The 25,781-nt window shown below is 44.8% G+C and overlaps 2 protein-coding genes across 2 annotated transcripts in view; one reads left to right on the top strand and one right to left on the bottom strand.

Moving 5' to 3' along the window:
• Positions 1 to 25,781, top strand: part of GALNT5 (polypeptide N-acetylgalactosaminyltransferase 5) — a 214,456-nt gene that overhangs the window by 165,665 nt on the left and 23,010 nt on the right. The window contains exon 8 of the mRNA XM_069225153.1: positions 1,951 to 2,031. Within this exon, the coding sequence (XP_069081254.1) occupies positions 1,951 to 2,031 (81 nt within the window). The remainder of the gene's footprint in view (positions 1 to 1,950; positions 2,032 to 25,781) is intronic.
• LOC138285345 (putative nuclease HARBI1) overlaps positions 9,087 to 25,781 on the bottom strand; it is a 78,154-nt gene continuing 61,459 nt past the window's right edge. The window contains exons 2-3 of the mRNA XM_069225154.1: positions 10,126 to 10,507; positions 9,087 to 9,413 (exon numbers count right to left, since the gene is read on the bottom strand). Coding sequence (XP_069081255.1) covers positions 9,407 to 9,413; positions 10,126 to 10,507 — 389 coding nt within the window. The 3' untranslated portion in view covers positions 9,087 to 9,406. The remainder of the gene's footprint in view (positions 9,414 to 10,125; positions 10,508 to 25,781) is intronic.

The raw sequence follows: 25,781 nt of genomic DNA, 5'->3' as shown, positions 1-25,781 counted from the left end.
CAACCACTTTGTTGCTTATTTTTATTGTATATTTTGATTAAAACCTGCCACTTCATTGCAACTATTGCTTGATGAAATCATTGGTTTAGGGACCACTGTTCATTTGCTATCCATTATGCCAGTGACAGCATTTTGTCAAAGGTTTACCCATTTGTCAAGTATTAGCTCTAGTGTGTCAGTTGCAGTATTTTGTCAACGGTGCCTGTCATATTACAAATTACAGTGAGTATACCAGCACCTGCATTTTGCCACGGGTGCCCCTAAAGTGCAAGTTTTCCCTTCTGTGTGCCAGGGCCAACTGCAGATTCCCAGACATAACACAACATTCTCACTCAAGCTCATCTGCATTCACTCACTCACACTTATTCTACTCACTGCTCTCACTCAGGCTTTTGTTTCACACAAACTCTTATTATCATTCCCTCTCACTTGTTCTCATTTACTCACTCTTACATCATCTCCCCACTCATACTTACATTCACTTGAATTCACTTTTATTGTCATTCACTCATACCTGATCACTCTGACTTATTCATTCTCACTCACACTCACTGTCGATTACACTCATTCTCATACACACTCGTTATCACACATACTCCTGCTCACTCTTTAACACCCCGTACTCATTCTTATTCATTCTCACTTGCTAACTCTCACACACTTGCAGTCACTTTCTCTCAATCACTCATTCTCACTCACTCTGTCTCACTCATGCCCACTAATCCCAATCTCATTCACTCTCTCTCACTACCTGTCACTCACACACACAAGCTCCCACAATCAAAGAGCCATACATGCTCACAAATACAGAGGCTGTCTGATAACAACACTCGCACGTGCACACAAAATCCAGTTTAAAACATTTTAGGGTCCATTTCCAGTACAAAACCCGTGCTTGACAGAATGCACACATCCTTGCATGGTGGTGAAGGATGTAAGGATGTGTGTGTTGGCACATCTTTGGTTGCTGCGCCGCATTTTTCCAAAAGTTAGTAAATCTGCCCCACTGTTTCCAGGGCTGGACTTTTGTTTGTTAGCCCAATGCATTCTGGGTGTTGTAGTATTGTTTTGCTTCCACTGAAATATTAAATTAACAGACCTTAGACCTGAAATCAATGATTAGTAGGTGAAAAAGTGCATTCCGGGTATTGTTTCACTTCCACTGAAATTATTAAATTAACAGACCTTAACAGACTTGAAATCAGCGATTAGTAGGTGAAAAGGTAAAGACTGATGACAGTAACCTGGAGTTAGACTGTCAAACTACAAGGCAGGACCTTTGTGAGTTACAGTCGAAACTGGCCTGCTGCCAGCAACATTAGTCATAAGGACTACAACCCCCAAAAGGGTAGGTGCTCAGTGTCTCTACTACGTGAGAACCTAGCCCGTGTTTTCTTTTCAATTAATAATGAGAAGAGATGTTTTAGCGCATGTGTAAATTGGGAATTTTTCAGGAGGTCCCCTGTGAAAGTAATATTGCTTTCTCGCCTCTGTCTATTTCTCTGTCAAAACGTCTCTCCCATTCTCTGCCTACCATTACCTTTAACTCTTTCTCTCTCTAGCCATTGTTATCACAAGGATTTTTAGGCCTTCTGGCAAGACATATTTCACCTGTTATTGTGCGACCTCATTTCGGGAATTCAATATTATTTGGTATCACAGCTGCTTGAACTAGCAGAAAATGTGCAATATAATTGGTTGGAAAGAAGAGTGCGCCCCAAATGTGTCTTGCTTGGCACCCCAAAAATCCTTAATGATACCGATCTTGACAAGCACCAATGGGTTCATCATTCAGAACATTTTGGCAGCCAAAGGTGGCTTACATGCATCTCCTTACTCCAGCTGGTTAAGAAAAGTGTTTACTTTGCCCCTGCTGGTTGCTCTATCGTGATGTGCATTGTATCACGGTGAAAAGCATTATGGCTCTAACAAAATGTTTTTTTTTTTCAGTTTGAAAACGTAGGATTGGGAAAATGCCTTTCTATTAAAAACTCATCGCTCTTTTTTGACACCTGTAGCCCTACCAATGAGGTAAGGTGTTTAACCATCTTTATTTCTTTGTCAAAAATTGCCATTTTCAGACCTCAGATGTGTTCACTAATATGTTTTATGCTAATTGTATTATGCCATGTCTCATGTTATTTTATGGAATTAATAGTAAGCTTGTGAAGTAGTTTGACCTCTTGGAGCTCACCAAAGTGAAATATATATGCCTGGCCATTACTGAATGGGTTAGGCAGTAATCTAAAATATTTTCATAGATTTTTCCGATTATTCTATAATTCTGCTTTTAGAATTTGGAATATACAGCCATGTGGCCCCTTTGTTTTGTACGAAGAATTAATGAGAATGTATTTTTCAGTCTGTCTTTGAGGAAAAGGGTGCCCTAATCATGGAGGGCCCAGTAAATAATCCATATTTATCTGAATTAGATGTACGTTGGGGGTCATGCTGTCTTGGCCTCAGCCCAAGTGTTTGACATATCAGCCCAATCGTGCCACCTGCAGTGCAAAGCGGAGCAGGAAAGAGACGCTGAGGTACAGATATTACCACAGAAGCACTGGGAAGGCAGCACCAGTGGGCCACAAGCCGACCTCTCCGGTTTCCCAATATCAGTCATTAGGAGACGTCCGAGTCCTAGTCCTAACTTTGCATTCTGTTACTTATAACAGTAACTACGTGGAAGAGTACAGGACTTTGCGGGCTACTTCTTCCCACTACCCAGTCACTGACTCAAATGATCATAATACTCCTGATCATGCAGCATTAGACCCCCATCCGGTGCTTGTTGGGAAGGGGCTTGATATGCACGGAGTGGACTAAACTCTTAAATTGTTCTCTGTGTAGGAAATGAGTAACATTTCAAGTACAGCTTTTATTCTTTGCATTCTGGTCTCTGTAGTTTTGCCTAAACTAAAAGTCTTAGAATGTCAAGGAAAAATACTAGATGCAAAACGTTTGCATGTCCTTGGACAGCTTGATGTGTCTTGCTTGGTGTAGTCATTAAGGGCCATATGTACGAACACATTTTCCCATTGACACAGAATGGGAAAAACCCTTTGCTACATCTGGCCCTACATTCTTAAATCAAAGTTCCTAGTAGTATCCTCATTATGTACTGTCATCTCCTTACCAACAGGGCCTTAGTACAGTTTGGCAAAACAAAATGTTATAGGAGCAGCATGGGAATAAGGGTAAATTTCACTGTGACTGATTACCTTATTTTGAATGTGTTACACTGTGAGGGGTTGCAAAGTGACCTCAAAAAATGCCTCACATCTACAACCAATCCAGGCTTTTTAGTCAACAGCACTTCAATGCTGGAATTTGTAATCACATTGTTATAATGTTAAAAGTGAAACTACAAGATCCAGAGTGCAATGAGCTATTGTCTGTAAAGTCAGGATTGCTTGAAGCTGTCACACATAAAATGGAGCCACTTGGGCCCTTATTATGAGAAATTCCACCACTCACCATCATGAGTGGTCTGGTGTCTCTGGATCTGGAATTATTATGTCCACACATTCTGGACCCAGTATTCCCAACCAACCCAATGTCTGCACAGGTGAACAGACTACGCTTCCTGCAAGCAGGCCCAGTACATACTTCCCCAGGCCTTCCTTCTACCGCTGCTCCACAAGAAAGAAAACAACACATTCATCCACCAACATTCGTTGCAATGTAATACAATAAACATGCACACGTTTCATTATTTCTGTCTGAATTTACTAAACGGCCATTAAATATTTTAGGGAACCCAGGTACTTTTTTTATAATACCTCCATAAAATAAATTATATATTGACTGCATGTTATAACACGTTCATTTCAAATCTAAACTGTGCCTAATTAATAAAGACATTAAATAAAACAGAACCAAATCAATAAACAACTCAATTGGAGTTGTTTATTGATTAGATGCTATTTTATTTAATGTACCTATTGATTAGGCACAGGTTGGATAAGAAATGAATCTGTTATAAAGTGTAGGGAATGAAACTTTCATGCTATGGAAGCACTAAGAGTTGTTTATTGATTAGGTTCTTTTTTATTTAATGCCTATTGATTTGGCACACTTTGGATTTGAAATGAATGTGTTATAATATGCAGTGAATAAAATATTCATATTATGGAAGCATTGCTTAAAAGTACCTGAGTTCACTGAATTATTTAATGTATGTTTAGCAAATTAATAGAGACATGATGACTATTTTAATTAGATACACTGAAAGAAAGAGAGAATCCATCATGCTAGAAATAGCTGAACCTGAAGGGGAGATAAAATAATTACATTTACCAGAAGCCCCTGAGAATTATACAATTCTAGACGATGTTCTTGACAAACATCAACTATATATCAAAGACAAGAGAATGCACAAGCTGTTAAGGGATGACACTGACTATGCAAATGGTAGGGTATTTACATATACACACATAGTTTTGATAACATCAAAACCAACTCACTTGCCAATACACTGCAGTCTGTAGACATCTCGAGTATTTAGTAACTATCAATTATCAGTACATTTGTATGCTGTTCATACTACCTCAGAATTAATCAAATTAGGATTCCATGCTATTGATTTAGCCCTGATACACCCAAGGAGGCGAGGAGGTGACAGAGTACACACATTAGGAAAACTGCAGCATATTGTATAACTAGACTTAGAGCAGGTGATTGTGGACTCAATTCTGACAGGGAGCTACATTTTTTCTGATGGGTTAAGTACCCTATGATTATTACTTGAGGACCTTTATACCAGATCATGTATCCAATCGAATTTAGTATAATTACACTTGGTTATACTTTGTCATGTAACATTTAGTAACTGATTTGGGCTCTTTCTTTCCATGTTCACTGGTGCATTTTTTCAACATTGGTCATATTTTATAATACCATTGAATGTTCCTCACTTTGTTACTTATGCACCAGATCAATGCATATCCTGTTGTATCTTAGCATGACTGTTTTCTGTTCCTACTTGACGACCTTTATAGCGGATCATGTATCTAATCGAACCTAATACATTTGCATTTTGTTATACTTTGTTATGTGACATATGGTAACTGCTTTGGACTCTTTCTTTTTATGTTGATCACTGGTGCCTTTTTCAGCATTGATTTTATGAATTTTAATACCAATGAATGCTCCTCACTTTGGTACTTATGCACCAGAGCAGTGCATATCCTGTCGTGTCTTAGTGCAGCTCTTTTCTGTTCCTTGTTTGGTCACATTGTGTTATCACTTTGTGACCTAGAACGGAATATGTGACTTCATTGTTTAACTGTCTGTCAAATTGTATTATACTATATTTTGAGAACAAATTAGCATGTTTTGCTTCCAATATAAATTATATTACTGGATTATTTTGTTTTGAGTAGAACTTGCCTTCTGATACAAGTTTCCACTATGGCAAAATCGTCACCACGCCACTTTACCTTGTCTCATGTCTTTTTTATTCTATGTTTTACACACATTTACACTAGACCCATCCAGTTCTTACACTTACATCACTTGGAACCATCTTTAGATTTTTTTAAGTTAGAGCCAATTATTTGGATGGCTCCAGTGTGAAAACCCTTGCTTTCTTCCGTTTTTTGAGATAGATAGTCTTAGCTTTTTGCATTCAATATTTTAATGTTTACTAAAGTAAAAACAAGGATACTCATGATAGTATGTCTGTACCAGTCGTTATTAGGTGTTTTGTTCTGTTTTTTTTTCTTTTGATGGACCATTAACATATCATTCTTAAGCTTAGAGCTTGTTAGATTTTTTTAAACATCCAAATAGAGATTTAGCTCCCGTGCGACATTCTTATCCACAAACTCTTTATAAATAAAACATGTTAACACAGACACAGTTTCTTGTTATCCAACTGCACTTTTCTACATTACATGGGCAATTTGTTGATGGGGCTATGCTGATACTACGCAGGTCTTATTCTTTTCACACCCATGTTTGGAGTTGGTGTGTGATACTTTTGATTCTTTGATAGTGTCTCTGTTATCTTTGTGAACAGATTTATTTTAACACTTTCTTCATGAAATTTCTTAGTATACATTTGCATATGACCAATTTGGCTCTATCGCCTTTATTCTGTATTCTCAAGGCGTATGGTTATTGCCTCACAAACGTACTTTGTTAAACCAGAGGAGACTCTAACATGTGAATAGTAAGATCCTTTATTTATTTGTGGGCTTCACAGCCTTGAAAAAGTCGGGAGTTGACAAAACACGTGTCGGCTTCTAGTAGACCTCAGAGAATAGGCTTTTCCTCTTAGTGAAAGATATGGAATTAAATCTGTACTATGGACTCATAGAATTATACTTTTGTTGTGTACGGGAAGTAAAATAATTGTTGTCATGCAATTAGATTTTGATTGACGATCACTATTCTGTGTATTCTCTATTTGTGTGTGCTTTGGTATCAACACAGTTATTACAGAACTGCTTCAAATGGCTGCAATCTATTATCCTGTAAAATTCCAGTTGTCAGATAAACAAAGGACACCCTGAACATAACTGGCAGCATTAGCAGGACACAGGGAGTGATAAAGTGTGGAATCTGGCATGTGCTCACATCTGATATAGAACCTCCTGCTTTTACCTCAGCCGCCAAACACAAGAGCAACACTAAAGTAATTGTAAATTAAAAGTAAAAATATTGCCACTGATGGGAACTATCTTCTGTGCAGAGGTGCTCACTGCGAGAGAGAAACATGCAGTCATTCAAAGTGATATTAACCAGTGGCTGAAGTAGGCTGACTCATTGCCCCATGCTTCATGCTATTTTGGGCAGAATTAAAATGTGAATGACACAACAACAAATCAATGACTGAAGAGAGGTGGCTGAAAGCCCCTTTCAGTTAGTATATTTTACTTATAATTTCAGTAAAACCAAACTTTGTTTGCTAATGTCAGACCTAAACAAGCTTTGGCAAAGCCAATATGTCTTGCCTATGTAAGGTCTATAGGCTTTTCAATGTTTTTAATACTTGTTCATTGCAGCGTGGACTGCTCTAGAACATGGATTAAAGTCAAGTCAGAAACATAAAGCACTGTGATGCAGTCACTGCATCATAAAGTGTTTTTGAAAAGCCATGTTAAAAAAAGAGATTGTGGGTATAAGCAATGTAAGTGGGGAGACATTGGGATCAGCAATAATGACCAGCTGGTGGGAGGTATAGGGAAAACAAAATGAGGTGGGGATAGGGCGGACTACCAAACAGGGGTGCAGGCAGTGGGAGGGGGGGGCACTACCTCAATCACATCGGAACCAGTGGGTGGGCACTGATTAGGCTGAATAAATCTGCACTTTAGCCATGCTCCACAGAAAGGAACAGAAGTGACTCTTGGCCTGCCTGGCCAGTTTGGGGGCTGCAAAGAAGAGTGACACAGAAGCCAACAAATGGTAAGCAATGGGTGGGCTCCAAGCCATTTAGTGTGAACAAAATGTCTTGCAAGTGAAAGCTCATGTAGTGCATGCGCTGTCACAGGCTCAACCTAAAGATGTCAGGTTTAAGTTTTTTTCTGGAACTGAAGGTCATCATAGTATGTGATGGCATGACTAGTATCTATCAGTTCCACATAGGGAAGTGCCACGTTCACATGCCAACGGAGCAGCCAAGAAGGTATATACAAAGGGAGGGACAGGATGTACAAAGGGATGGACAGCACATTGGTGCCAAGGACGAATCTGACTGAAGTATTTCTCATAATATTGCTGAGAAGTGCCTGCATAAGGCTGCTGTTACCTCATCATGCCAGTGATCTGGCATATCAGTAATGCACTGACATTGTCTTTCCTTTTTGGGTTCTTAGTCCTCTACCTGCAGTGATAGATTACCCATTATTTTTTCCCACTACATAGTTAACAGAAACAGCAGCAATTTTCTCTTTTTGTCCCTTATTGATGTGCCAGAACTGACCACTCTTGGTGCATTTGCTTCCTAGAGTATACACTCTTCCAAAGGGTTGTCTATTTCCTCCGACGCTTCATCCAAGAATGGGCATTCTGCTTTGATATCTGAATCACTCATAGCAGTGTACTTGGGCGGCAAAAGTAAAACACCTTTACAATCTATCTGTATCAACCCATAGTTTAGGAACAGTGGGCCAGATGTAGGAAAAAAAAAATAGCGACTCACAATTTGCGAGTTTGTGCGACTCGCAAAATGCGAGTCGCAAATCGAAATGCAGGCAAAACAACAGTGCCGAAATAGCGACTCGCAACGCAGTGTGCGAGTCCGCCGATTGCGAGGTCGCTTTTTGCGACCGTGCAAAAAACGAACTCGCAATTTGCGAGTGGGTGTTGCAAATTGCGAGTTGCATGTAAATTGATTACAGGTGCTGCAGAACACTCCAGAAACCACTCCAGAACACTCTGGAAACACTTCCTGGCACATGATGATGACATCACAGCCAGGAAGTTTACTAATACACCTGGGAGGAGGGAGGACCACACCCTTTTATAACTGCTGAACTGCACACAGGAGAAACAGTAGCTGCCATGGAAGGAACTCCAAGGAAGAGAAAGCTGAAGTTCTCAGAGAGGGAGCTGGAGGTGCTGACAGACGAATGCTGTCAGCACTATGATGAATTATTTGAGAAGGCAGCCCTAAATATGCCTGAAGCCACCAAGAAACAGCTGTGGCAGGACATCCAGGACAAAATAAATTCCCTGGGGGTGAGCCACAGGAGCATTGATGACATCAAAAAAAGGTGGTATGACCTCCGCTCCCGGACCAAGGAGAGGGTGGTTGAAAGGCTCCGGGAGATGAGAGGCACAGGAGGGGGACCATCGTCAGTGCCACCACCCACACCCCTGGAAGAAAGGGTGGAGGAAACCCTGGAGCAGGAGGCAGTATCTGGATTTGGGGACCTGGACACCTCAGAGCCCAGCACATCAACCGGTGAGTACCATGTGACATGCCTGTACCCCTATCAATGCCATACCCCCACCCACCATGTACACAGGGGCATGCTCAACCAAGATAGCTCCATTTCAGGGTAGCAAACACCAGAATGATGCATTATGGGAAATGTAGTCAAGTAGGCAGTTCATAGGCAAATGTTTATTAGGAAGTGTGCAACAGATAGTAGACACTGACAGTCTGTTCCTCATGTCCCACAGGTCTCCCACAAGACACCACCATTACTCAAATCAGCCAGCCCCATGAGGACACCTCAGGACCCGCCAGCACTCCCACCTGCACGGCCAACATCATCCCTGCAGTATCCACACCTGCTGCAACTGTATCCCAAGAGGCTGTGCCAGCAACAGGCAGGAGTGAGACAGTGGAACACACAGGGAAGCCACCGCTGCGCAGGCGACGCAGGTCCAGGACATCAGGGCTGCAGTCCGCCCAACAACCTCCCAGCACCAGTGAGGCACAGCTGCTGCATGGTCAGCGCCTACAAAATAGAATTTTAGGGAGAATTAGTGGTGTGCTGCACCGCTTCGTGCGCAATAACGAGGCCAGCATGCAGCAACTGAACTCCAGGATGATATGCACGAACACTGGGGACCTTGCCCTAGCCATGAGGGAACTGGCGGGAGGACTACTGGCCCAGGCCGAGGGTAGGCGGCGCAGGGACCGTCAGCTCCTGCACAGACTAGACAGGATAGCCACATCCATCGGCAGGCTGGCTATGAACACCACAGGCCTGTCGAGGAGGACAGATGGGCTGCAGGTGGAAATGGGCCATTTCGCTGGGGATGTGGCTAGGGGCCTGGGACGTCTCACCCACGTCATTGACTTGATGGAGGCACGGCATCTGTCTAGGGGCACAGGGGAAACACCCCAGGACAGTGAGGAGGGCTCTACAGTGAGCAGTGTCTCTGCCACTGACAGTAGGGTGCTCAGGAGTACCAGGCAGAGCACAGCAGAAGCACCAGGGACCAGCCAGGCTGGCAGGAGGGGCAGAAGGTCATAGAGATTACCCTGGTCCTGTTGAAGTGGCACATGACGTCAATGTGCCACATGCCTGGTTTGCATTTTCATGCCCATGGACATTCATTACTTGTATATAGTTCAATTTCTGCACTAATTAAATAGTTTATTTGTTCCACTTAACAAATGGTGTTTTTGGTCAATAGGTGAGTATGGTTGGAGTTGACACGTACCTTCCAAAGTATTGGTTTGCGATGTGTTCCCGTCTCAGTCTGCCTTGATTAGCTATACTCCGACCCCCATGATGGCGATGTGGTTGTTCTTGCTCTTCATCATCAGGATCTGGGTCTGCAGGGGTGAGAGGTAGCCCACGTCGGGTGGCTATGTTGTGGAGGATGGCGCATGCGACCACAATTTTGAATGCTGTAATGGGGGTATACTGGAGGGCACCTCCACTGCTGTGGAGGCATCGGAATCTTGCTTTCAGGAGTCCAAAGGTGCGCTCTATGATGTTCCTGGTCCTCTTATGTGCATTGTTGTATCGCCTCTCACATTCATTGCTGGGTGTTAAAAACTGAGTCATAATCCATGGCCTTAGAGCATATGCACTGTCACCTGTTGGGCACAAAAAGTACACTGTTAGGAAGTCCTGATTGGTGTGCACAGTGACCTGTGTGTATGTCTGCAAGGTGTCTGTAGCTCTACCTAGGAGGTATCCGTCTCCAAATTCCCCACGTTCCAGGCGTTGATGTATCCCACTATGCCTAAAAATGTATGAGTCATGGGTACTGCCTGGAAACTTAGCTACAATGTCAGATATGACATAATGGGCGTCACAAACAACCTGAATATTCAGTGAGTGGGTACACTTTCTGTTGCGGAAAATATGTTCCAGGTATGCAGGGGGGCATATTTGAATATGTGTCCCATCTACACATCCTATGACATGGGGAAAGTTTGCAATCCTGTAAAAGTCCAGCTTGGTGCTGTTTATTTCTGCCTCATTCCGTGGTAGGTATATGAAGCGTGCCATGTGTGTGACTAAGGCATCCAGGAATGCCCTGAGGAACCTTGACACTGCACTTTGGGATACCCCACCTGCCACAGCAATGACCCCCTGATAGCTCCCTGAGGCCAAGAGGTGCAGTGAGCATAGCACTTGCACATGCGTAGGGATGGCGCAGCCACGCAAAGTCTGGTGTTCTAGCTGTGGTTTCAGTAAATCAATTAATTCTAGTATGGCTGCGCTGCTAAGGTGATATTTATCGTATATCTCATCCTCAGTTTGCTGAAAAAGAGTCTGCCTTGTTCTATATATCTTCTCCTGTCTGTGGCCCCTCCTCCTCCTCTGCTGTGCGGCGTGGACTCTCCTCCTCACTGCTATCAGGTATATCTCCGCCATCTTGAGTAACCCAGATGCTTTCTGGGTCTCCTTTTATGCTTTGGTTATGGTTACCACCTGCTCTAAGTTAGTGGTAAATGGGACATGCAAACTGGGCTTTTTGCGACTAGTCGCAATTTGCGAGTTCCAATTGCATAAGCTTTGCGACTCGCAAATTGCGACTTGCTATTTGCGGGTCGCAAAATGGGGTCGCAAATTTTGCGAGTCGCAAACGGCTCGCATCGCTTTTTGCAAGTCGGAAATGGGGTTTTTGAATCCCATTTCCGATTTTGCATTGTCGCAAATAGCGAATCGGGCCATTTGCGACTCGCAAAACTTTGCTACATCTGGCTCAGTGTTATTTAAAGAACTGATGTAAGTCAAAGTCAGACAGCGCAAATGTTATTTGTGAAATTACTTGAAATAACTTTTTGATGGTCCATCCCTTTTTAGGTCAAGCAAAAGTGTATGGCATCTTGTAAACTTTTAAGAATACTTTTACTGTGGGCTCAAAGCCACTTCATTTGTTTATGTCAGTGTCATTAAAAATCCCGATTTACTAGTGGTAAGCCATGCCTATTTGTCTTTCTTTTCCTCTTAGGAACAGAGACCAACTAATGTATAATTACACTTTGTCATGTTCATCTGTTCTTTGGGCGGCTTATTTCCTCTTGTTCAGTGAAGCTTCCAATTTCATTTGTAGAGCATTCTTGCTTTCAGCTTAGCTTCATTGTAAACAAGGCTGTAATCTTTGTCACATTTGCTCTTCGCCCTCTTTATCTCCTGTCTCTCAGCTGCCTGTTTCCCACACTTACTTGGTTTGGATTCTGTTTACTGAGTGTGCCTACCCGGTGTATTTATTTAATTACTTATTTGCTAAGTAGCCCAAACACCACCCGAAGGTATTGGAGGCTTTCATAAGTACCAGCTACATTACACAACAACATATTCGGTTTTTGAAGGCACTGTGGGATTAAGTGATGTTGAGCCGACACCGTGACTTGAACCAGGTCCTCAGATCTAAAGTCAGCAGCTCTAGTTGTTGTGCCACCTTCACCCTGTCCTACCATCTTTCTGTGGAGCACATGAGGCATTCCATTTCCTTTCATTGTGACAGCGTGGCACACCACACTTTATTTTTACCTCTTCCATTTTTAGGTTGAGCGGGCAAGCGCTCTGACCTGTTGCAATCTAGCTGTGGGCTTTTAACCACGCCCACTGCACACCCATCACTATCACTCATTCTTGGGCTTTCCTGTCAAAAATCCTTTGTTATCATTGGGAAATGTTTGTGTTTGTCCCTCCTCGGGACGGTTTGATAAACGCCTTGGACATCGACCCTGTTCCATGGATAATTGCACAATTGCTGGTATGTTTGACTGTGAGCAAACGTCTTTTCCTTTTGTGTCTCTCCTTCACGCTCATGCTCATGGCAGCCATGGTGCTTTGAATTGGCTCGCTTACGTCAACTGTTTCACTTTTCATTTTCAATTTATGTGGCAAGAAAAGTCCAGTTCAGAATTTACAACACTAATAGCTCTAACTCAATCAAACGCGAGACCCATTGCATTGCAAATGCTTGTTTTTAATTACTTATTCAAACCTCTTATTGATTAACAGTAGGGAGCCAGGACATCACATGCATGAGCGTCCTATGTCACGTGACCACCACAGATGCTTCCACAAAACTGCACACACACTCGCAGGTCGTACTTTTAAAGTAGACGTATCAAGCAAAAGACACACAATTTGATGTATTGATAGATATAGCAACTGGTATAAATACATGTGATGCTGAACATGTGAGCTTAAAGACACCACAGTTTGTAGAAAATATTTCCATTTGAAATAAAACCACATTTGTTGTGAATAAAAAACAGGCCTTTGTGTGTCCTTCTAGGTCAAATGAGGAGATGACATGTGAGTTTGTGTGCTGGCTAAAATAGGAATCTCATAAGTACAATCTTTATCTCTCTGCAAACTGCTATTGTCAGAGCCCAAATACAGCGCCTGCATTTCTGCCCTGAAACAGACTGAGACAAATGAGTGTTAAGTAAACGTAGTGACAGGTCTGCTAAAGTCCAGCTTTCAGGTAGCTACAAGCTGATTCCTGCAATATTGCTTCAGATTATGACACCTCAGGCATGGGGTTTCCCAAAGAACATGCACCCAACTGTCAAGAAGTTCCACCCAGCGGCAACCCACAGTCTACAATGATTTTTTTTTTTTTTATCTTTTGATTTTTTTTTATCCTTCTTTAATCATCTTATTGGAACCTGGCTGCTGCTTTAGCTTTTGATATCAAATACACAAAAGTATCATTCGCTTTATGTTTAGAAATGAATGCTGGAAGATAATCATTCTGTTGGAACTTTTACGAAGTGGCATGGCAGATTCAAATTAGGATGCTAAATGGCAACATTTTCATTTTGGGCTGCAGATAGAGGAAGAAGGCAAATGGAAGTGCTTTAGTTGTATGCAGGGCCAATGGAAATTTGTGGCAGGAAAAAAACAAATTATGAGGCAGGGTTGACAAATGTATGTGGCAAGAAAAGTCCAGTTATGAATTTACAACGCCAATAGCTCTAACTCAAGCAAATGCAAGACCTATTGCATTGCAAATGCTTGTTTTGTAAGCCTTTGTAATTACAATCAGGAAGGATCCATATGAAAATCAGTCTTGCTGAAAACCCAAAAGGCACACTCCAGGTAAAACTGCTAGGTCATGCCCTCTCTGAACCGGATGCATCCAATGCTGAAGACCATCTTTGTATTTCTTATAAAAACACTGTTCAGTACTGTTCGGAATGGCCTTTCTGCAGGGTCACCCCCTAACCTTTTGGCTTCCTACTTCTCTTTTTCTGACGTCATTTTTACTCACTTTAGGACTCTGCGCACTTTACCACTGCTAATCAGTGCTAAAGTGCATATGCTCTCACCCTAAAACATGGTGACATTGGCTCATACCCAATTGGCATATTTAATTTACTTGTACGTCCCTAGCAAAGTGCACTACATGTACCCAGGGCCTGTAAATTAAATACCACTAGTGGGCCAGCAGCACTAGTTGTGCCACCCACATAAGTCGTCCTTAACCATGTCTCAGGCCTGCCACTGCAAGGCCTGTGTGTGCAGTTTCACTGCCAATTCGACTTGGCATTTAAAAGTATTTGCCAAGCCTTAAACTCCTCTTTTTCTACATATAAGTCACCTCTAAGGTAGGCCCTAGGTAACCCATAGGGCAGGGTGCTATGTAGATAAAAGACAAGTCAGATACCTGTGTAGTTTATATGTCCTGGTAGTGTAAAACTCCTAAATTAGTTTTTTCACTGCTGTGAGGCCTGCTCCTTTCATAGGCTAACATTAGGCTACCTTCATATACTGTTTGAGTGGTAGATTCTGATCTAAAAGGAGTAACAGGGTCAAATTTAGTGTGGACAGAATGGTAATACAAAATCCTGCTGACTGGTGAAGTTGGATTTAATATTACTATTTTAGAAATGCCACTTTTAGAAAGTGAGCATTTCTCTGCACTTAAATCCTTCTGTGCCTTACAATCCACATCTGGCTGGGTTATCTGACAGCTACCTTGTGCATTTCACTGAGACAACCCCAAACACAGGATGCTCATTCACACCTGCACACATCTGCATACTGAATGGGTCTTCTTGGGCTGGGGGGGTGGCCACTGCCTGCCCTCACACAATGGACTGCCAAACCCCCTACTAGGACCCTGGCAGACAGGATGGAACTGAAAGGGACCTTGTGCACTTCTAAGCCACTCTTTGAAGTCTCCCCCACTTCAACGGCACCTTTGGGTATATACACTGGATCCCTGACCCTACCAACTCAGACACTTCTTGACAAGATAACTACTGGCAAAATAACTCTGAACCAGAACCTGCAACCTGATAAGAGAAGCTGCCTCGCTGCCCAAAGGACTCACCTGACTGCTTTGCTGTAAAGGACTGCTGCCTTGCTGTTGCCCTGCTGCCCTGCTGCCCTGCTGCCTTGCTGCCCTCTGGCTCTGCTGGGAAGTGCTCTCCAAGGGCTTGGATTGAGATTGACTCCAGTTTCTTGAAGTCTCAGGGCCAAAAAGACTTCATCTCTGCAAAGAACTCATTGTGTGGTGAAAATCAATGCACAGCCTTCCAGAATCGACACACAGCCTGCCCTGCGGTGAGGAAATCACTGCAACGCCAAACCGGAATGACGCAGCACGGCTCCCCGAGTGGAGGTCGACACAGCACCAGCGTTGCGACCAGAACTTCAGCGCTCGGCCCACTCGATCAATGCATAGCCAAGCCGGAATGATGCAGCCCAACGTCTTGCAAGAGGAATCGAAGCAGCGCCTGCCATGTGACAGAAATTTCCCCACATCGCCCACCGGATCGACGCAGCTCCTGTGACTCTGTCCTGCATGCCCAGGACTTCTCTGCATCATCCTCGGGCGTCCAAATACCCCACAACCCGAAGAGGATCCAAGCCTGCACGCCGGAAATCGATGCAAAGCCCTTGCTGCGTGGAAAAGCATAGACTAATCGTATGTGTGCACCTGGAGAAAATGACGCCCACCTCCCCATTTTACACGCAACTCCTCATCTGCGGTCCTGTGTGGATAATTTACATGCAAACCAGGTACTTTGTGCTTGCAAGAGACACTTACTGCTTTTTAAGAACTAAAGACTGTATTTATCATTACAAAAGTGATATATCAACTTGTATTTATCAAATCGTGAGCGTTTTGACCTTAATCTACTCAGATAAATATTTTATATTTTTCTAAACCTGTGTGGTGTATTTTTGTGATGTTATACTGTGTTATTGCATGATTTATTGCACAAATACCTTACACATTGTCTTCTAAGTTAAGCCTGACTGCTCAGTGCCAAGCTACCAAAGGGTGGGCACAGGATAATTTGGATTGTGTCTGACTTACCCTGACTAGAGAGAGGTTTCTTGCTTGGACAGGGGGTAACTTGACTGTCAACCAAAGACCCCATTTCTAACAGGTACAAGTCCACATACAGCTCAGTAGACTAATCAGTCAGGTCCACACTAAGCATGTGTAAATCACACCTACATACAGTGTCTTCACTGAAATTCTGAAATTGTTTCTGCATAGTCTCAGATGTTGGAATAATCTGCTCCACTTGCAAATGTGCTGAAGTTATTGCTGAAAGGATATAAAACTACAAACAATTCTTACCATGTAGGCCTTCATTAAGTGTGGCCCAAAAGCAGAATCCCCATTGGCCAGTCCAGCTTGCTCGGAGGCTCCAGGCAAGTGTCATACCTGGAATTACCATAACTGCATACTCTGGACCTAGTAATTCTAGACCTGTGGCCATTGTCCCTTGGCCCGTGCCTGACTTTGCAAGGGTTGCAGGCAACTGCTGTGCCTTGTTATTTCCTGTTCTGCTCCTTCACAACACAGAGAACTGCAAATGTTCCCTTAGCTCTCCCTGCCCCCCTCCGCCCACCCCTGCCACACAGCACAGACTGAAACAAAGTCCCCATATCCATCTAAGACCTGCTTTGAGCAGATGGCAAATTATGCAATTTGGTCGCAGGATTTTTCACAAAATGAGGAATTGCACTTGGGATTCCTAGTTCTAGGTGTTATTCCCCATTAAAGGAAAAAAACTTCTGTATTTTGATGTGGCTATGTCAGGATGTAATTCCCGGCTAGATCATCCCTGCACCAAAATACGGAGAACTCGCAAAGAATTGCTTAAAATGTTACTCCGGAAAAATGGAGATCATTGCAAAACTTTCCAAAGAGCAGAGAGCTAGAATAACAGCAATGTGTGCTTGTCTGTGAAAAATGCTGCAGTGAATATATTTCCTTAACCCCTTCGCTGCCAGGCCTTTTCCCCCTCCTGTGCCGGGCCTTTTTTTGCCTATTTGGGGCAGTTCGCGCTTAGGCCCTCATAACTTTTTGTCCACATAAGCTAACCAAGCCAAATTTGCGTCCTTTTTTTCCAACATCCTAGGGATTCTAGAGGTACCCAGACTTTGTGGGTTCCCTTGAAGGAGGCCAAGAAATTGGCCAAAATACAGTGAAAATTTCGTTTTTTTCAAAAAAATTGGAAAAAGTGGCTGCAGAAGAAGGCTTGTGGTTTTTCCCCTGAAAATGGCATCAACAAAGGGTTTGCGGTGCTAAACTCAGCAGCTTCCCAGCTTTCAGGAACAGGCAGACTTGAATCAGAAAACCCAATTTTTCAACACAATTTTGGCATTTTACTGGGGCATACCCCATTTGTGCAATTTTTTGTGCTTTCAGCCTCCTTCCAGTCAGTGACAGGAATGGTCATGAAACCAATGCTGGATCCCAGAAACCTAAACATTTCTGAAAAGTAGACAAAATTCTGAATTCAGCAAGGGGTCATTTGTGTAGATCCTACAAGGGTTTCCTACAGAAAATAACAGCTAAAAAAGAAAAATATTGAAATGGAGGTGAAAAAACCATCAATTTTTCTCTACGTTTTACTCTGTAACTTTTCCCTGCAATGTCAGATTATCGAAAGCAATATACTGTTACGTCTGCTGGACTCCTCTGGTTGCGGGGATATATAGGGCTTGTAGGTTCATCAAGAACCCGAGGAACCCAGAGCCAATAAATGAGCTGCACCCTGCAGTGCGTTTTCATTCTATACCGGGTATACAGCAATTCATTTGCTGAAATATAAGGAGTAAAAAATTGCTATCAAGAAAACCTTTGCATTTCCAAAAAGGGCACAAGATAAGGTGTTGAGGAGCAGCGGTTATTTGCACATCTCTGAATTCCGGGGTGACCATAGTAGCACGTGAATAACAGGGAATTTCTCAAATAGATGTCTTTTTTACACACACTCCTATATTTGGAAGGAAAAAATGTAGAGAAAGACAAGGGGCAATAGTACTTGTTTTGCTCATCTATGTTCCCCCAAGTCTCCCGATAAAAATGGTACCTCACTTGTGTGGGTAGGCCTAGCACCCGCGACAGGATATGCCCCAAAACACAACATGGACACATCACAGAAAACAGAGCTGTTTTTAGCAAAGTGACTACCTGTAGATTTTGGCCTCTAGCTCAGCCCCTACCTAGGGAAACCTACCAAACCTGTGCATTTCTGAAAACTAGAGACCTAGGGGAATCCAAGGAGGGGTGACTTGTGTGGCTCGGACCAGGTTCTGTTACCCAGAATCCTTTGCAAACCTCAAAATTTGGCTAAAAAAACACATGTTCCTCACATTTCTGTGGCAGAAAGTTCTGGAATCTGAGAGGAGCCACAAATTTCCTTCCACCCAGCGTTCCCCCACGTCTCCCGATAAAAATGATACCTCACTTGTGTGGGTAGGCCTAGCGCCCGCGACAGGATATACCCCAAAACACAACGTGGACATATCACAGAAAACAGAGCTGTTTTTAGCAAAGTGACTACCTGTAGATTTTGGCCTCTAGCTCAGCCGCCACCTAGGGAAACCTACCAAACCTGTGCATTTCTGAAAACTAGAGACCTAGGGGAATCCAAGGAGGGGTGACTTGCGGGCCTCGGACCAGGTTCTGTTACCCAGAATCCTTTGCAAACCTCAAAATTTCGCTAAAAAAACACATGTTCCTCACATTTCTGTGGCAGAAAGTTCTGGAATCTGAGAGGAGCCACAAATTTCCTTCCACCCAGCGTTCCCCCACGTCTCCTGATAAAAATGATACCTCACTTGTGTGGGTAGGCCTAGCGTCCGCAACAGGATATGCCCCAAAACACAACGTGGACATATCACAGAAAACAGAGCTGTTTTTAGCAAAGTGACTACCTGTAGATTTTGGCCTCTAGCTCAGCCGCCACCTAGGGAAACCTACCAAACCTATGCATTTCTGAAAACTAGAGACCTAGGGGAATCCAAGGAGGGGTGACTTGCGGGGCTCGGACCAGGTTCTGTTACCCAGAATCCTTTGCAAACCTCAAAATTTGGCTAAAAAAACACATGTTCCTCACATTTCTGTGGCAGAAAGTTCTGGAATCTGAGAGGAGCCACAAATTTCCTTCCACCCAGCGTTCCCCCACGTCTCCCGATAAAAATGATACCTCACTTGTGTGGGTAGGCCTAGCGCCCGCGACAGGATATGCCCCAAAACACAACGTGGACATATCACAGAAAACAGAGCTGTTTTTCGCAAAGTGACTACCTGTAGATTTTGGCCTCTAGCTCAGCCGCCACCTAGGGAAACCTACCAAACCTGTGCATTTCTGAAAACTAGAGACCTAGGGGAATCCAAGGAGGGGTGACTTGCGGGGCTCGGACCAGGTTCTGTTACCCAGAATCCTTTGCAAACCTCAAAATTTGGCTAAAAAAACACATGTTCCACACATTTCTGTGGCAGAAAGTTCTGGAATCTGAGAGGAGCCACAAATTTCCTTCCACCCAGCGTTCCCCCATGTCTCCCGATAAAAATGATACCTCACTTGTGTGGGTAGGCCTAGCGCCCGCGACAGGATATGCCCCAAAACACAACGTGGACATATCACAGAAAACAGAGCTGTTTTTAGCAAAGTGACTACCTGTAGATTTTGGCCTCTAGCTCAGCCGCCACCTAGGGAAACCTACCAAACCTGTGCATTTCTGAAAACTAGAGACCTAGGGGAATCCAAGGAGGGGTGACTTGCGGGGCTCGGACCAGGTTCTGTTACCCAGAATCCTTTGCAAATCTCAAAATTTGGCTAAAAAAACACATGTTCCTCACATTTCTGTGGCAGAAAGTTCTGGAATCTGAGAGGAGCCACAAATTTCCTTCCACCCAGCGTTCCCCCACGTCTCCCGATAAAAATGATACCTCACTTGTGTGGGTAGGCCTAGCGCCCGCGACAGGATATGCCCCAAAACACAACGTGGACATATCACAGAAAACAGAGCTGTTTTTAGCAAAGTGACTACCTGTAGATTTTGGCCTCTAGCTCAGCCGCCACCTAGGGAAACCTACCAAACCTATGCATTTCTGAAAACTAGAGACCTAGGGGAATCCAAGGAGGGGTGACTTGCGGGGCTCGGACCAGGTTCTGTTACCCAGAATCCTTTGCAAACCTCAAAATTTGGCTAAAAAAACATATGTTCCTCACATTTCTGTGGCAGAAAGTTCTGGAATCTGAGAGGAGCCACAAATTTCCTTCCACCCAGCGTTCCCCCACGTCTCCCGATAAAAATGATACCTCACTTGTGTGGGTAGGCCTAGCGCCCGCGACAGGATATGCCCCAAAACACAACGTGGACATATCACAGAAAACAGAGCTGTTTTTCGCAAAGTGACTACCTGTAGATTTTGGCCTCTAGCTCAGCCGCCACCTAGGGAAACCTACCAAACCTGTGCATTTCTGAAAACTAGAGACCTAGGGGAATCCAAGGAGGGGTGACTTGCGGGGCTCGGACCAGGTTCTGTTACCCAGAATCCTTTGCAAACCTCAAAATTTGGCTAAAAAAACACATGTTCCACACATTTCTGTGGCAGAAAGTTCTGGAATCTGAGAGGAGCCACAAATTTCCTTCCACCCAGCGTTCCCCCATGTCTCCCGATAAAAATGATACCTCACTTGTGTGGGTAGGCCTAGCGCCCGCGACAGGATATGCCCCAAAACACAACGTGGACATATCACAGAAAACAGAGCTGTTTTTAGCAAAGTGACTACCTGTAGATTTTGGCCTCTAGCTCAGCCGCCACCTAGGGAAACCTACCAAACCTGTGCATTTCTGAAAACTAGAGACCTAGGGGAATCCAAGGAGGGGTGACTTGCGGGGCTCGGACCAGGTTCTGTTACCCAGAATCCTTTGCAAATCTCAAAATTTGGCTAAAAAAACACATGTTCCTCACATTTCTGTGGCAGAAAGTTCTGGAATCTGAGAGGAGCCACAAATTTCCTTCCACCCAGCGTTCCCCCACATCTCCCGATAAAAATGATACCTCACTTGTGTGGGTAGGCCTAGCGCCCGCGACAGGATATGCCCCAAAACACAACGTGGACATATCACAGAAAACAGAGCTGTTTTTAGCAAAGTGACTACCTGTAGATTTTGGCCTCTAGCTCAGCCGCCACCTAGGGAAACCTACCAAACCTGTGCATTTCTGAAAACTAGAGACCTAGGGGAATCCAAGGAGGGGTGACTTGCGGGGCTCGGACCAGGTTCTGTTACCCAGAATCCTTTGCAAACCTCAAAATTTGGCTAAAAAAACACATGTTCCTCACATTTCTGTGGCAGAAAGTTCTGGAATCTGAGAGGAGCCACAAATTTCCTTCCACCCAGCGTTCCCCCACGTCTCCCGATAAAAATGATACCTCACTTGTGTGGGTAGGCCTAGCGCCCGCGACAGGATATGCCCCAAAACACAACGTGGACATATCACAGAAAACAGAGCTGTTTTTAGCAAAGTGACTACCTGTAGATTTTGGCCTCTAGCTCAGCCGGCACCTTTGGAAACCTACCAAACCTGTACATTTCTGAAAACTAGAGACCTAGGGGAATCCAAGGAGGGGTGACTTGTGTGGCTCGGACCAGGTTCTGTTACCCAGAATCCTTTGCAAACCTCAAAATTTGGCTAAAAAAACACATGTCCCTCACATTTCTGTGGCAGAAAGTTCTGGAATCTGAGAGGAGCTACAAATTTCCTTCCACCCAGCGTTCCCCCAAGTCTCCCGATAAAAATGATACCTCACTTGCGTGGGTAGGCCTAGCGCCGGCGACAGGAAACACCCCAAAGCGCAACGTGGACACATCCTAAATTTTGGAAAAAAACAGAGGTGTTTTTTGCAAAGTGCCTACCTGTAGATTTTGGCCTCTAGCTCGGCTGGCACCTAGGGAAACCTACCAAACCTGTGCATTTCTGAAAACTAGAGACCTAGGGGAATCCAAGGAGGGGTGACTTGCGGGGCTCGGACCAGGTTCTGTTACCCAGAATCCTTTGCAAACCTCAAAATTTGGCTAAAAATACACATGTTACTCACATTTCTGTGGCAGAAAGTTCTGGAATCTGAGAGGAGCCACAAATTTCCTTCTACCCAGCGTTCCCCCAAGTCTCCCGATAAAAATGATACCTCACTTGTGTGGGTAGGCCTAGCGCCCGCGACAGGATATGCCCCACAACACAACGTGGACATATCACAGAAAACAGAGCTGTTTTTAGCAAAGTGACTACCTGTAGATTTTGGCCTCTAGCTCAGCCGCCACCTAGGGAAACCTACCAAACCTGTGCATTTCTGAAAACTAGAGACCTAGGGGAATCCAAGGAGGGGTGACTTGCGGGGCTCGGACCAGGTTCTGTTACCCAGAATCCTTTGCAAATCTCAAAATTTGGCTAAAAAAACACATGTTCCTCACATTTCTGTGGCAGAAAGTTCTGGAATCTGAGAGGAGCCACAAATTTCCTTCCACCCAGCGTTCCCCCAAGTCTCCCGATAAAAATGATACCTCACTTGCGTGGGTAGGCCTAGCGCCCGCGACAGGATATGCCCCAAAACACAACGTGGACATATCACAGAAAACAGAGCTGTTTTTAGCAAAGTGACTACCTGTAGATTTTGGCCTCTAGCTCAGCCGGCACCTAGGGAAACCTACCAAACCTGTACATTTCTGAAAACTAGAGACCTAGGGGAATCCAAGGAGGGGTGACTTGTGTGGCTCGGACCAGGTTCTGTTACCCAGAATCCTTTGCAAACCTCAAAATTTGGCTAAAAAAACACATGTCCCTCACATTTCTGTGGCAGAAAGTTCTGGAATCTGAGAGGAGCTACAAATTTCCTTCCACCCAGCGTTCCCCCAAGTCTCCCGATAAAAATGATACCTCACTTGCGTGGGTAGGCCTAGCGCCGGCGACAGGAAACACCCCAAAGCGCAACGTGGACACATCCTAAATTTTGGAAAAAAACAGAGGTGTTTTTTGCAAAGTGCCTACCTGTAGATTTTGGCCTCTAGCTCGGCTGGCACCTAGGGAAACCTACCAAACCTGTGCATTTCTGAAAACTAGAGACCTAGGGGAATCCAAGGAGGGGTGACTTGCGGGGCTCGGACCAGGTTCTGTTACCCAGAATCCTTTGCAAACCTCAAAATTTGGCTAAAAATACACATGTTACTCACATTTCTGTGGCAGAAAGTTCTGGAATCTGAGAGGAGCCACAAATTTCCTTCTACCCAGCGTTCCCCCAAGTCTCCCGATAAAAATGATACCTCACTTGTGTGGGTAGGCCTAGCGCCCGCGACAGGATATGCCCCAAAACACAACGTGGACATATCACAGAAAACAGAGCTGTTTTTAGCAAAGTGACTACCTGTAGATTTTGGCCTCTAGCTCAGCCGCCACCTAGGGAAACCTACCAAACCTGTGCATTTCTGAAAACTAGAGACCTAGGGGAATCCAAGGAGGGGTGACTTGCGGGGCTCGGACCAGGTTCTGTTACCCAGAATCCTTTGCAAATCTCAAAATTTGGCTAAAAAAACACATGTTCCTCACATTTCTGTGGCAGAAAGTTCTGGACTCTGAGAGGAGCCACAAATTTCCTTCCACCCAGCGTTCCCCCAAGTCTCCCGATAAAAATGATACCTCACTTGCGTGGGTAGGCCTAGCGCCCACGAAAGGAAAGGGCCCAAAACACAACGTGGACACATCACATTTTTTTATAAAAAGCAGTGCCTACCTGTGGATTTTGGCCTGTAGCTCAGCCGACACCTGAGGAAACCTAGCAAACCAGTGCATTTTTTAAAACTAGAAACCCAGGGGAATCCAAGATGGGGTGACTTGCGGGGCTCTGACCAGGTTATGTTACCCAGAATCCTTTGTAAACATCAAAATTTGGCCCAAAAAACACTTTTTCCTCTCATTTCGGTGACAGAAAGTTCTGGAATCTGAGAGGAGCCACAAATTTCCTTCCACCCAGCGTTCCCCTAAGTCTCTCGATAAAAATGGTACATCACTTCTGTGGGTAGGCCTAGCACCCACAAAAGGAAATGGCCCAAAACACAACGTGGACACAACATATTTTTTCACAGAAAACAGAGGTGTTTTTTGCAAGGTGCCTACCTGTGGTGTTTGGCCTGTAGCTCAGCCGGCCCCAGGGGGGGGGGGCAGAAATGCCCTAAAATAAATTTGCCTGCGTGACATTGGCACCAAAAAACAAATCCCCGGTGCCTAGTGGTTTCTGCCCCCTTGGGGGCAGGTTGACCTAAAATTGGCCAATCTGCCCCCAGGGGGGCAGAAATGGTCTAAATACAATTTGCCCCCCCCAGGGGAGCGACCCTTGCCTGATGGGTCGCTCCCCATCTCTAAAAAAAGAAACAACAAAAAAAAAAAACACAAAAAAAAAATTGCCCTGGCGCCTAGAGTGTTCTGCCCCCCCCCGGGGGCAGTTCGGCCTAATAATAGGCCGATCTGTCCCCCGGGGGGGCAGAAATGGCCTAAAATAAATTTACCCCCCCAACCCCCACACCCCCCCCCCCGGGAGCGACCCTTGCCTACGGGGTCGCTCCCCCTTCGTGACATTGGCGCCAAAAAACAAATCCCCGGTGCCTTGTGGTTTCTGCCCCCTTGGGGGCAGATTGACCCAAAATTGGCCAATCTGCCCCCAGGGGGGCAGAAATGGTCTAAATACAATTTGCCCCCCCAGGGGAGCGACCCTTGCCTGATGGGTCGCTCCCCATCTCTAAAAAAAGAAACAACAAAAAAAAAAACACAAAAAAAAAAATTGCCCTGGCGCCTAGAGTGTTCTGCCCCCCCCCCGGGGGCAGTTCGGCCTAATAATAGGCCGATCTGTCCCCCGGGGGGGCAGAAATGGCCTAAAATAAATTTGCCCCCCCAACCCCCACACCCCCCCCCCGGGAGCGACCCTTGCCTACGGGGTCGCTCCCCCTGCGTGACATTGGCGCCAAAAAACAAATCCCCGGTGCCTAGTGGTTTCTGCCCCCTAGGGGGCAGATTGACCTAAAATTGGCCAATCTGCCCCCAGGGGGGCAGAAATGGTCTAAATACAATTTGCCCCCCCAGGGGAGCGACCCTTGCCTGATGGGTCGCTCCCCATCTCTAAAAAAAGAAACAACAAAAAAAAAAAACACAAAAAAAAATTGCCCTGGCGCCTAGAGTGTTCTGTCCCCCCCCCGGGGGCAGTTCGGCCTAAAAATAGGCCGATCTGTCCCCCGGGGGGGCAGAAATGGCCTAAAATAAATTTGCCCCCCCAACCGGCACACCCCCCCCCCGGGAGCGACCCTTGCCTACGGGGTCGCTCCCCCTGCGTGACATTGGCGCCAAAAAACAAATCCCCGGTGCCTTGTGGTTTCTGCCCCCTTGGGGGCAGATTGACCTAAAATTGGCCAATCTGCCCCCAGGGGGGCAGAAATGGTCTAAATACAATTTGCCCCCCCAGGGGAGCGACCCTTGCCTGATGGGTCGCTCCCCATCTCTAAAAAAAGAAACAACAAAAAAAAAAAACACCAAAAAAAAATTGCCCTGGCGCCTAGAGTGTTCTGCCCCCCCCCCGGGGGCAGTTCGGC

This window comes from Pleurodeles waltl, chromosome 3_1, assembly GCF_031143425.1.
Source record: "Pleurodeles waltl isolate 20211129_DDA chromosome 3_1, aPleWal1.hap1.20221129, whole genome shotgun sequence".
NCBI lineage: Eukaryota > Metazoa > Chordata > Amphibia > Caudata > Salamandridae > Pleurodeles > Pleurodeles waltl.
This window is presented reverse-complemented; position numbering and strand designations above follow the sequence as displayed.